Source organism: Gnatocerus cornutus, chromosome 7, assembly GCF_029298725.1.
Source record: "Gnatocerus cornutus isolate USDA-ARS CGAHR chromosome 7, icGnaCorn1.1, whole genome shotgun sequence".
In the NCBI taxonomy this organism is placed as follows: Eukaryota; Metazoa; Arthropoda; class Insecta; order Coleoptera; family Tenebrionidae; genus Gnatocerus; species Gnatocerus cornutus.
Genome location: NC_142239.1, coordinates 15,337,320 through 15,348,176, shown reverse-complemented (window position 1 = coordinate 15,348,176; position 10,857 = coordinate 15,337,320). Strand labels below are relative to the sequence as shown.

General features: G+C 36.2%; 6 protein-coding genes across 7 annotated transcripts; 2 read left to right on the top strand and 4 right to left on the bottom strand.

Annotated features, from left to right (window-relative positions):
- The first annotated feature begins 250 nt into the window (after nucleotides 1–250).
- Nucleotides 251–997, top strand: LOC148171510 (uncharacterized). Its single transcript, XM_088041606.1, has 2 exons — nucleotides 251–568; nucleotides 612–997. The coding sequence occupies exons 1-2, from the start codon at nucleotides 251–253 to the stop codon at nucleotides 960–962; spliced, it is 669 nt and encodes a 222-aa protein (XP_087897732.1). The 3' UTR covers nucleotides 963–997.
- An 85-nt stretch (nucleotides 998–1,082) lies between these two features.
- Nucleotides 1,083–2,715, bottom strand: LOC148171509 (uncharacterized). Of its 2 annotated transcripts, none has more exons than XM_088041604.1 (2): nucleotides 2,625–2,715; nucleotides 1,083–2,101 (listed from the first exon to the last, which is right to left on the bottom strand). In XM_088041604.1, the coding sequence occupies exon 2, from the start codon at nucleotides 2,089–2,091 to the stop codon at nucleotides 1,240–1,242; it is 852 nt and encodes a 283-aa protein (XP_087897730.1). In that variant the 5' UTR covers nucleotides 2,092–2,101; nucleotides 2,625–2,715; the 3' UTR covers nucleotides 1,083–1,239. The 2 variants fall into 2 exon arrangements, with proteins under 2 accessions (XP_087897730.1, XP_087897729.1); XM_088041603.1 differs by lacking the exon at nucleotides 2,625–2,715 and adding an exon at nucleotides 2,330–2,592.
- A 140-nt stretch (nucleotides 2,716–2,855) lies between these two features.
- KdelR (ER lumen protein-retaining receptor) lies at nucleotides 2,856–4,291 on the bottom strand. The gene is made up of 4 exons (XM_088041608.1): nucleotides 4,103–4,291; nucleotides 3,666–3,925; nucleotides 3,366–3,618; nucleotides 2,856–3,317 (listed from the first exon to the last, which is right to left on the bottom strand). The coding sequence occupies exons 1-4, from the start codon at nucleotides 4,191–4,193 to the stop codon at nucleotides 3,283–3,285; spliced, it is 639 nt and encodes a 212-aa protein (XP_087897734.1). The 5' UTR covers nucleotides 4,194–4,291; the 3' UTR covers nucleotides 2,856–3,282.
- A 510-nt stretch (nucleotides 4,292–4,801) lies between these two features.
- Nucleotides 4,802–7,026, bottom strand: LOC148171507 (dipeptidase 1-like). The gene is made up of 11 exons (XM_088041599.1): nucleotides 6,564–7,026; nucleotides 6,462–6,519; nucleotides 6,255–6,417; nucleotides 6,083–6,209; nucleotides 5,889–6,039; nucleotides 5,767–5,833; nucleotides 5,541–5,717; nucleotides 5,408–5,489; nucleotides 5,281–5,356; nucleotides 5,088–5,232; nucleotides 4,802–5,038 (listed from the first exon to the last, which is right to left on the bottom strand). Exons 1-11 carry the CDS (start codon nucleotides 6,628–6,630, stop codon nucleotides 4,892–4,894), a joined length of 1,260 nt encoding a protein of 419 aa, XP_087897725.1. The 5' UTR covers nucleotides 6,631–7,026; the 3' UTR covers nucleotides 4,802–4,891.
- LOC148171506 (nucleolar complex protein 4 homolog B) lies at nucleotides 7,011–9,680 on the top strand. Its single transcript, XM_088041597.1, has 4 exons — nucleotides 7,011–7,420; nucleotides 7,469–7,798; nucleotides 7,843–8,320; nucleotides 8,789–9,680. The coding sequence occupies exons 1-4, from the start codon at nucleotides 7,087–7,089 to the stop codon at nucleotides 9,141–9,143; spliced, it is 1,497 nt and encodes a 498-aa protein (XP_087897723.1). The 5' UTR covers nucleotides 7,011–7,086; the 3' UTR covers nucleotides 9,144–9,680.
- LOC148171505 (ER lumen protein-retaining receptor 3-like) lies at nucleotides 9,569–10,826 on the bottom strand. Its single transcript, XM_088041605.1, has 5 exons — nucleotides 10,583–10,826; nucleotides 10,267–10,535; nucleotides 9,962–10,214; nucleotides 9,861–9,911; nucleotides 9,569–9,811 (listed from the first exon to the last, which is right to left on the bottom strand). The coding sequence occupies exons 1-5, from the start codon at nucleotides 10,671–10,673 to the stop codon at nucleotides 9,687–9,689; spliced, it is 789 nt and encodes a 262-aa protein (XP_087897731.1). The 5' UTR covers nucleotides 10,674–10,826; the 3' UTR covers nucleotides 9,569–9,686.
- Nucleotides 10,827–10,857: the final 31 nt, after the last annotated feature.

Below are 10,857 nucleotides of genomic sequence, written 5' to 3'. Positions count from 1 at the left end.
CTTCCACTTGCCAAAGCAATTACTCCCCAAACTTTATTTCCCTCCTTCGCGAAAACTTTTGCTGGTCGAACATCATGCAGGCGACCTTGTCAACTCGAAATATCGTCTGCAAAGAAATTTCAAAGTCGACAAGTTTATCAAAGACCCGTTTTATTGTAGCCCTTAGGTGTGGTCCCCATATAAAACCATCTTCCTCGACTAAGAAACTCAGTTTCGCGAGTGCTGAAGAACCAGTAGCGCGACTTCCAAAATGAAATTCTTCGTTATCGTCGCACTTTTCGCCGTGGTTCATGGTGAACCAGCCACGATTGTGACACCTCTGGCTTACAGTATTCCCATTATCTCAAGTCAGTATCATTCTCAAGACACCCTTGGTCAGTATAATTATGGTTACATTAACGCCCTGTCGTCAAAAAATGAGATTAAATCACTTGATGGTATCACAAGAGGTGGCTACACCTACATCGACGCTGAAGGAAAATTACAAAGCGTTCAATACACTTCGGATGCTGTAAACGGTTTCCGCGTCGCCGCCTCCAATTTACCGATTGCTCCGACTATACCAAAGGTAAAACAACTGTTTTATGCACATTTATTAGTATTTTTAACAGGTCGAGACGCTTCACCACCCCATCCAAGACACCCCTGAAGTAGCAGCGGCTAAAATCAAACACCTGACAACATTTCAAGAAGCTAAAACCAAGGCCACGAAACCGGAGGCGGCGAAAATTGTCACCACCACCCCCATTCTGACCCCGTCGATTCATACCTACGCCTACGGAATCGGTGCTCCGTTCATAAATAATTACTACCACGGATTAACTGCTTATGCCGCCCCCTGGATTAGTACGCCTTCGCTTTTAATCAATGCTGCTTCCTTGGTGCCCGGGGATACACCTGAAGTGGCTAAAGCCAAAGCTGAGCACTTGGCTACTGTTGAGGAAATCAAGGCGCGGAATTGAAATATGTAGGCTTAAATAAAGTTTTTATTTTTGAATACTGAAAATTCTCTGAACCCTGAAGGCCTAGGATTTTAAATTGTGGTGGTAGTTTGCCTGTTCTATAAACTAATAAAAACAGTGTTTACTTTTAAAACATTTTTATTATGTAATAGGCAGAAACAATCATTTGGGAATTAAATAAATAAAAAACTTTGAAGGCGATTAAAACGTAGTTACAAATAGACACTAAAAAATCGGCAACTTCTGGATGTAATCACATTTGTTTTTTACAATCAAATTAAAATTCAGAATGCTTATACATTATATGTCTGTCTAAATTAACTTTCTTTGCAGTCCTATAAGCACAATGTGCACACTTGTACCAACTCACATTCAGCTTCAAATGCTGCATCAGAATATGCTTCCCCAATTCGCTTTCCTCGATTGTTATAAAATCACACTTATCACAAAGATAAGTTTTAACACCATGTTCTTTACTTTGGTGTCTTAATAAATCAAAATCTTTTTTAAATATGGAGCTACACTTGTCACACTTCAAATATGCAACTGCATTTTTTCGGTGCACCATTCTTAGATGCTTTACCAAATCATCGTTTTTCTGTGCCACGAAAGAGCAATGAGGACATATAAACATATTCGGATCATTGGAATGTTTCGTCGCGATGTGTTCCCTCAACTGTTCTTTATCATTCGCTCTATAATCACAAAGGGTGCATTCGTGCCACCTTAAAGTACCCATAACAGTATGTTGGACCAAAATGTGGTTGCTAACAGTTCTATTTCTACATTTATTAATAAAAGAACTATCCATATTGTTGAAAAACTCGATTCTTTTACTAATAGAATCGTCAGATCTATTGATGAAACTTCTGATAGCTTCCATATCTTGCGCGATTTGTTTATCAAGTTCTGTGTTCATAGATTGGTAAGCTGCGTCTTCATCTTCCAAGGCCTGATCAATTGGAGTTTTAGACGGAGAGTCTGGGATTATCAAGGTTTCTATCTCTTGCATGTCTTTTTGGACTTGTTTGTCGACGGCTGCATTGAGATTTTCCAAAATTGCTTCATCTTCGGCCAAGTACTGGGAGACTGTTGCTAGCTCGGCACGGTACTGAGCGGTGGGCTCCATGGATGGAGGACTGCAAATTCATAGAATCTTTCACAAATTGCGTTCATTCAAATTTGGCGCCTTCAGTTTTTGGTTGGTGAATTCTGAGTACCAACTTCAAAAATTTTTAAATGAGGTAACTGAAGGGCAAACACTTAGGTATTTTGGCACACTTTTTGAATCACTCTGTGTAGTTTGAGGTCTTTTCATCCAAAATGAGAATGAAAAACTGAACATCTAAATTAATTCCCAAGCCTACCTTGACGCCGTTTTTATTTCATCACAAATCCAAGTTACAATTAACTTTGATGAGTTATGAAAAAAACTAAAAAGCAAAAATTTAGTGTAATACTGCCAACATAGGCACTTTTTTGGTAAGAGCTTCATAATTTTAACCACATTGCAAGAAACAGAACTCAGGCTGAAACCTGTCTCAGCACAGCAAATTTCATCATCCTAAAAAGATTTTAGTAGTGTGTAAGCTAATAATTTGGCCAAATTTCTCTTTGTTACGACAAACAAATCCATTTCTGAAGAAAACCACTGCAACTTACCCAAATTTCTGCGAATTTTCGTACAAAAAAACACCACAAGTTAGGTTAGATTCCAGACATTTACGACATTTAAAACGTCAAAAATGACAATTGCCAATATTGAGAAATAAAACCTCTAACCATTTTTAAATGAGAAACTTAAAATCGTGGATCAACTCGTTTATTTCGTTGAAATACACTCAACTTGAACACAGGAGAATATAATTTGTTAAACTTAATAATAGGACAACATTCGAATTAAATTTATTAAATAAAAAGTACATTTAAAACTTGGCATCAAAAATCTATACTACTGTTAATAAAATACAATGAAATCTTTAAAATACATGAGCAACTATTGCAAATTTTTGGTTACCAGATTTATTTACATCAGTTAAATAAAATAAGAAAATAGAAGTCACACTTTTATACAATTCCATCTACTTTTAGTTGCACAGTTCTCAATAAAAGTTACTTTTTAAGCACTATAAAAAAATCACAGGATCAACTCTTGGTACAGATATCATCTAAAACATGCACAACTGTCTTAAGTAATAAGAGAAAAACCTGGTTGGAAGAAACTCACTTAAACATGTTTATTTCAAGAAAATAATACAACTATTCATTGCAAAAAATTGTAAACAGTTTGTACAAAAAAAAATTACCTTGATGCCAGTTTTTAAGCAGGCAGCTGCAATTTTTTACCTTTAAGAACTAAAAAAAATGGTTAAGTTATTGGGTAATTTTAATCTCATGACTTACCTTTAGTTACATATAAATAGAAGAAGTCACAGTAGAGGACTGTTTGCACGATTCCAGCAACGATGGCAATTAAGTCGTAATGTGTCTCAGTTGCGTAGCGATAAATCCAGTTCAAGATATACAAAGCACGATAAGATCCTAGTGCAAAGAGGTAATGGGAAGTAATACTTTCGGCTTCTCCAGTCTTGCTGACCATGAATAATTGAGGCAGAATCGCCACTGACTCTAAATAAATACTAAAAGTCCACAAAACCTACAAAACATTTGTTATCTATGTTTGATAAGCATGTAAATCCTAACCTCAAGTAAGGTGAAGGCATGGTTAATTAATAACGCCAAAACGAACGCTGGGAGCACTAAAAATTCGATCCTAAAAGTATCATGGTTGTGGTCATAAGTGGCTTTAAACTTCAAGTAGATTAAATAAATGGTAGCATAAGAAGATGCCAGGAAGAATATCTTCATCAGAGTGTTGTAAGCTGAGACAAACGTCGTCACCAAGTCTAGGTATCTGGTGGTGTATACTATGGCAAACAAGATCTGACTTTTGCCAGAAATACCTTAAAGAGTACACCCACTTTAGGTTATAAAAACAAAAATAATCACAGAAACCGTTGAATTATCGATGATTTAAGGCTTAAAATATTAGCAAAACATACGACAGATATTGAATTGTGATAATTACACGGTTTGATGCGACTGATAACCGGTAGTACAAGATTTTGGTTAAGACTCACCTGCACATGATCTTGTCTTCCATATTTTTAGGAGGAGAATTATTATAGCTAGAAGATGTGCTAAGTCTCCTGTTAAGCGGAATATATTCATTTTTCAGGTAATTTTGGTAGTATACACACAACCTGACACCCAATGTTTAAGTGACGTGGCTATTTACGAAAAGTCGCCTAAAGATGGCGCTAATTGACAACAACATTTTGGGGATAAAACGAAAATCCCTACAAAAAAACGCCAGTTTTTTTTTAAATTTAAATGTTAAATTACACGTGTTCTTTAGATAATGTTTAGGATTTTTACAAAAAGACAAATAAAAAATTTTCAGGCTTAAACAAAAATAAAAACGCAAGAATTTGTTAAGGGTTTTGTTACAAAATGTTTAAACAAAAAAAAAAATGTAATATGTAAAGAAATTTGTGCCAAAATTATTTACATTTACTTATACTAACGACAAGAACAATCAAAATCAGTTAACTAATCTAAAAATTGTCATTTTAGTTGCGTCGATCGCATTAAAACCTTTTTTTATGTTGATCTGATTAAGTGAGTTTTTCTTTTAGATGTCTTCAATTAGGTAATTTATTAGCATTGTTAAATAAAACAAAACAGTCTATAAAAACAAAAATCAGTGCCTGCAAAGTTTATTAATTTATTAGTAAAAACATTCCACTGCCACGAGCTCACAAAGGAAATTCCATGTTAAGTTTTTGCACCTCCTTTCTACTTTCCCATTTAAAAACAAAGCTCGTTATCGCTTCTTTCAAACGCTTTAAACAGAAACAGTCATTTAATTACTTCATAATAAAAAGCAGAATCGTAATGATAAAGCCGAGAAACTTTGTGTGCACATTAACGGTTTTATCGCCAGCTGCTCTCGCCAAATCCTCTTCACTAATCAAACTTTCATCCGGTAATTTATCCGCGAGATGTATCTTAGCCTGTTTAAAACACCATAAATGTTATTGTAATAAAGTGGTATTAAGCTACCTCTTCCACTGATTTGAATACCCGATAAAAATTCCTCCCGGCCAGTTTTTCCAAATTCGATACATTCCATCGAGTTTGGTTTGTCTCTCTGAGGAGATCAAACAAGACTGGATACCTTGAAACGTCTTCTAAGCCTTTCGGAAAACTACAAAAACATAGTATAAAGACTGTTTTTATAACAATAAGATATCACCTGTTGACACCGTCGAAATCAGATCCAATTCCCACATGATCAACACCAGCAACATCAACAATGTGGTTGATGTGTTCTAAAAATTTTTATTACCCACCTTGGCCCCATTTCTAAAAAAAGAACTTACTAGCAACATCGTGGATTGTCACATGGCCCTCTCCTATAAAAGTGCTATAAAAGTTGACCATAACAATGCCCCCGTTTCGTTTCTGGAACATTTTTAGAATCCATTATTGCCATTGTTAGTCGTGGTAGCTTACCACTTTGAGTAAAATGTCGTCTTTGACATTGCGAGGATGAGGATGAATGGAATATGCAGAAGAATGCGAGAAGATTACTGGAGCTCGAGAGACGTCTAAGACTTCAGACATTACAGCGTGGGACACATGAGATAGATCGACCATCATTCCGAGACGATTCATTTCCAGGATAATTTTCTGGGAACAAAAACTGTGAACGAGTTAAAGACAACAAAAAGAAAGAAACCTTTCCGAAATCGGTCAAGTTGACTTTGGGTTGTCCACCGACAACATCAACAATAAAGGAGTCGGCCCTACAAGATCAAGGATATCAAACACCAGAATCTAATAAGAGAATGCTAAAAGTACCATGGAACATTACAGTTTTGAGTCAGCGTCAAATATCGCACCCCAATATCATAAAACTGTCTTAAAAGTGCCATTTTATTATCAATAGAATGCCCTCCTTCCAAACCGATCAAACTCGCCAGTCGTTTCCGCAAGAACGCATCAACAATTCCTGAAAATACCTGTAGAATCTTAAGAAACTCAACAATAGTTACCATCCGCGGTGGTCGCAAACTCCATATCGTTAGGATATCTACTGATAAGTCTTTTAATAACATCAACTTGCTCAAAACTTCGAGCAACCACATCGTCATCATCGCAGTCAACAAAAGCCGACCAAAACTGTAAAAAAGACTGTACAGACTTACAGGTGCCAAAAATTCATACTTGGGCCCCAAGTTTCCCTCGTTTGATCCTGACCAAGTCAGTGTTGCACGATTTGCAGTTTTCAACACCAAAGAGGCGATCACCTCTTAAATCAGAATCAAACGCAAAATCGTGGAGTTGATTGCGTATTTTGTTGTGGATGTTGTACGCTAAATCATTGTGGCTAAAACAGGCAGTGTACGAAAAATTTACGAGGATTTTACTAACCCGTCGATTAGGGGAAAGTCGTCCAAAGCCGTACGACCTGCTGGAGGATCTATCAGCGCTAAAATAAGAGCTGTAAAATGCTTGAGAAGCTGAATTAATTACCTTGTAAAGACAGAAATGGCACTAGTAAAAAACAACAGAGTCTCAACATATCGGATGTTCGCATCATGGGCCAACGTTGGCGATTGAATTTGAATTGTCGATGATTCTTGATCCTATTTTTAGACAATAATATAAAATTTTTATGATATAGTTTTGGTCGTTTCCGTAAGGTTGATTACAATAACTAACACTATTAAAACTCTACTTTGACGAAAAAAGTTTTTCACTTGTGTGGGAATAGAAACTTTTACTATTGCCGTTATCAGTTTTGACCATGAGAAAATTATAATGACAATAATTAGTCGTATTTTAGGGCAACATGATGTTTACATTTTCACAAGCGTATTAACATTTTTATAAATAAAAATTTGAATTTTCGAGCGTTCCGGCAGTCTTGCTTGTGATTGGTCCGCGACGCGACACTTATTGCCAACCGGACAAGACAAATTCCCCACCCTTTCCAACATAACCTCAATTGTCGGAAAAATCTGTGATCAATTTTGCTGCCACAGTCAGCTGGAAAATGTCCCATCAAGAAAAACCAGTGAAAATATCGAAACTATTACGTTTAAAAGCCCAAGAATTCCTTTCTTCTCGTAAAAATACCGACACATTTCTGGATATAGTGCGTCATTTCGAATCGGGTGCGGACTTGTCATCATGTTTACTTACATTGGAATTAATTTTCACCAGTTTATTAAAAGACAAGAGTATGTTCATAGAAGTAGTGCCCCTAAAACCGGTCGAAAAAACCGATATTAACCAGTATAAAGACTGGCTGAGAAACATTTATGAAAACTGTTTTAACAAGATCCTGGATTGTCTGGAAGATGACTCACATAAAATACAACTTCAGGGTAAAATCAGGTAGGTTTTAGAACCATATAGTTAAAGAATCATTTTAGGTTTGTCCACTGCCATGAATATTCTGTCACATGAAGGAAAATTCCCCTTAGAAAGTAAAGGTTCTTTAGAAAGCTATGTACCTTTAAACCGGCTCAAACTGGTCTTAATGAAACTTTTATCCAACAAACACAACAATAACCAACTCATTAACAAATATACCGAATATCTTTTTTACAATGACATCTTATTCTTCACATGGAAACTTTTACCATCTTTAACAGCCAAATCAAACCCTAATGAAATCTACATCATCAATTATCTGCAACTTTTAGAGAAGCTTCAACTAAGACCGCATCTGGAAGCTCAGTTCTTATGTGGAAACAGCAATGGTAAAACCAAAACTTATTTTATAAAATTCTACTTTTTTTTATAGGCGATTTTTTTACTTTTGATGAAGCCGTCACAACTAGAGCCCTTAATAAAATGTGGCATTGTATTATGTTATGGGAGCACTCGCCTCAAACCCACAAACAACTCTTAATTGTTCTCTTAGAACGTGTTTTACCTCATTTAGAAAAACCACTACTCTTAACAGACTTTTTAATGGACTCTCTAGATGTGGGGGGGCCAGTTAGCTTATTAGCACTCCAAGGAATTTTCACGATGATTCAAGTCCACAATTTGAACTACCCCAACATATTTGCCAAATTATACTCAATGTTTGAGCCTGAGATATTCCATACCAAGTATAAAGCAAGACTCTTCTATCTGTCGGACTTATTTCTAAGTTCAACACATTTACCAGAGAATTTAGTTGCTGCTTTTGCGAAGAGATTGGCCAGATTGGCTCTCATTGCACCATCTGAAGATATCGTGATCATCTGCATGTTCATAGGAAATTTAATTCTGAGGTGAGTGGTTTTTTTATTTTTACACGATTGGATTTGTTGCGTTACATAACCGCCTGATCTGTAATTGCGTCTTTATTTCAGTCAGCGATTAATGGCGCAATAAAAAATAATTACCTTTTGAATTCGCTGATATGCGTAATTAAATTTAGTAATGCAACATTTTTGGTTACATGAGTCATCATGTATTGTTAAATTTTCGTAGAAGTTTCATTGTATTTCGATTGCTTAATCTCAAGCCTTAAACTCAACATTCTTTGTCTTGAGTCTATTTTTTCTGGCCTACGCGGCAACTTGGCCTTAACTAATGCTTTTACCCTGAAATGCTTGTACATGCCAAAATTTACACGCCCAACGGAAACCTATAGATAACATCAACCTTTGCACTGCTTGATTAGAATGTTACCCGCTCATCCGAAGCCTAAAACCTGAAAGATCCCAAAATGACTGAAAATCTTGACCACATTCCAGGCATCCGGGTCTGAAATGTTTGCTCAACCACCCCACAGGAGGCAGTGCTAGTACAGACCCATACATAATGGAAGAGCGCGACCCGGTTAAATCCAACGCTATCAACAGTTCTCTCTGGGAAATCCAAACTTTGCAACACCACGCATTACCAAATGTTTCAACCGCTGCTCGCTTCATCAATTCTCCGTTACCAAGCGTAGAATGGGACTTGAGTCAAGTTTTAGACGACACAGGCGATGATATTTTTGATAAAGAATTGAAAAAACACAGTAAATTGATAGCATTAGCGTTTGACAAACCCAACAACGGTGCGTTATCTAAAAACGAAAAACTCTTACAGTATTGGAATATCTGAATCAATTTTACATCCGTCGTTTCATTCTGGGATAATAAAGACTGATTGGTGACGATCAGAAATTTCCTTTCGTTTTTTTGTTAAAATAATGGCAGCACCTTTTCTCGAAATAAGTTGATATTTATCATTGTGATATGGAAAGGACTACTTTTAAAAGGGCGTGCCTTGTGGGCCATTATTTGAGTAATAAGTCAGGACATATCTTCAAAATTTCAAATTAATGCGACGGTTTTAAATCTTCGAATGAAATGATATCAACTGTCTGTAATATCTGACTGTCTGCGTGCGTCTGAAGCATTGATTAATCAGATTTTTGTTATTTTTTTTAACAACACAACTCCAATTTATTTGTTATTAATTTACCTATCAAATAGAAGGTGATATTTTACGCCTAACGTAAACTTGAAAACAACAAAAAAACAACATTGCTGTGTTATTTTTATGTATTAATATTCTAGAATAGTTTTCTTAATGTGTATTGTTATTATTCCTAATTTTTGATGTTGAATAAAATGTTGCTTTTTCAATTTAAAATAAGGAAGCTCATTTCCCACTCCCAGACGCCTCAATAAGAGGCTCAAGAGGCTCAGCGTCGCTGATGGGTAAATTCTCTTGATATTCTTTACCCTTCTCACTCACTTCAATAGTAAATATCCCATTCTGGTCAGCTACAAATTTTCAAGTTACATACAACATTTTTTCTATCACACGACTTACCAATCAAATTCTTTCCAAACCACGATGTCTTATCAGTTGTTATAGTAACCACTATACAAATAAAACAATGAGAATCTTTACTTTGATATCGCGAAACTTACCTTTGCAAAGACATACAATCCAGAAGATGATAAAAGGGACCACTTGAACGGTTCCTGGTACGCTTGAAATTAAATCTAAGCGGTTTGAAGTTAAGTATTTGTACACCCAATTGGAGATGTACAACATGCGGTAGAGACCCAATACCGATAAGTACGCGAAAACCATTTTCGAAACTGTTTTCGTTTTTGCAATCATGAAAAATTGGGGCCAGACTGCTACACATTCCAAATACTCGCTGAATGCCCACGCGAGCTGAAAGTATCGGTGCATATCAATAAACATACACTCCTGGAACAGTACTTACTTCAATAAATGTAAAACTGTAATTATAAAGATAAGCCAGACACATAGCCCATAGAATTAGGAACTCAAAAATTAAAGAATCCAAGTGCTTCTGGTAGGTTTTTCGGTACTTCGTAAAAATCAATATGGTAGTACCGTAAGAAAGGCCCAGAAAGAGACATTTAAACCCAATAATATACAGTGTATGATTGTGATAAGTATTCGTAAACAAATCCAAATATCTCGATGTAAACACCAGACAGAACAACATTTGGGTTTTACCAGATACTCCTGAAAGATTTGGACACTTCAAAAAAATACAAGAAGTAAAACAGTACCTGCTGACGAGTTGTGGACAATCAGTTTTGCAAGAAGTAACATAAAAGCCAGGAGATGGGTCACATCACCCAACGATTGAAAAATATTCATTTTGGTGTCAGGATGTTAAGAGCGAACTACGCGTAATACATGCAACGGGAATTCCATATCAGAATCACCAAAACCGCAATAGAGGTAAACATCCAGATCGCGCATTTAGCGCAAAAGCGACGCTGTTGGTTGACCATGATACCATTTTACGTGACCTTCCTGAGCTGGAGCGCGGTAAAACTGA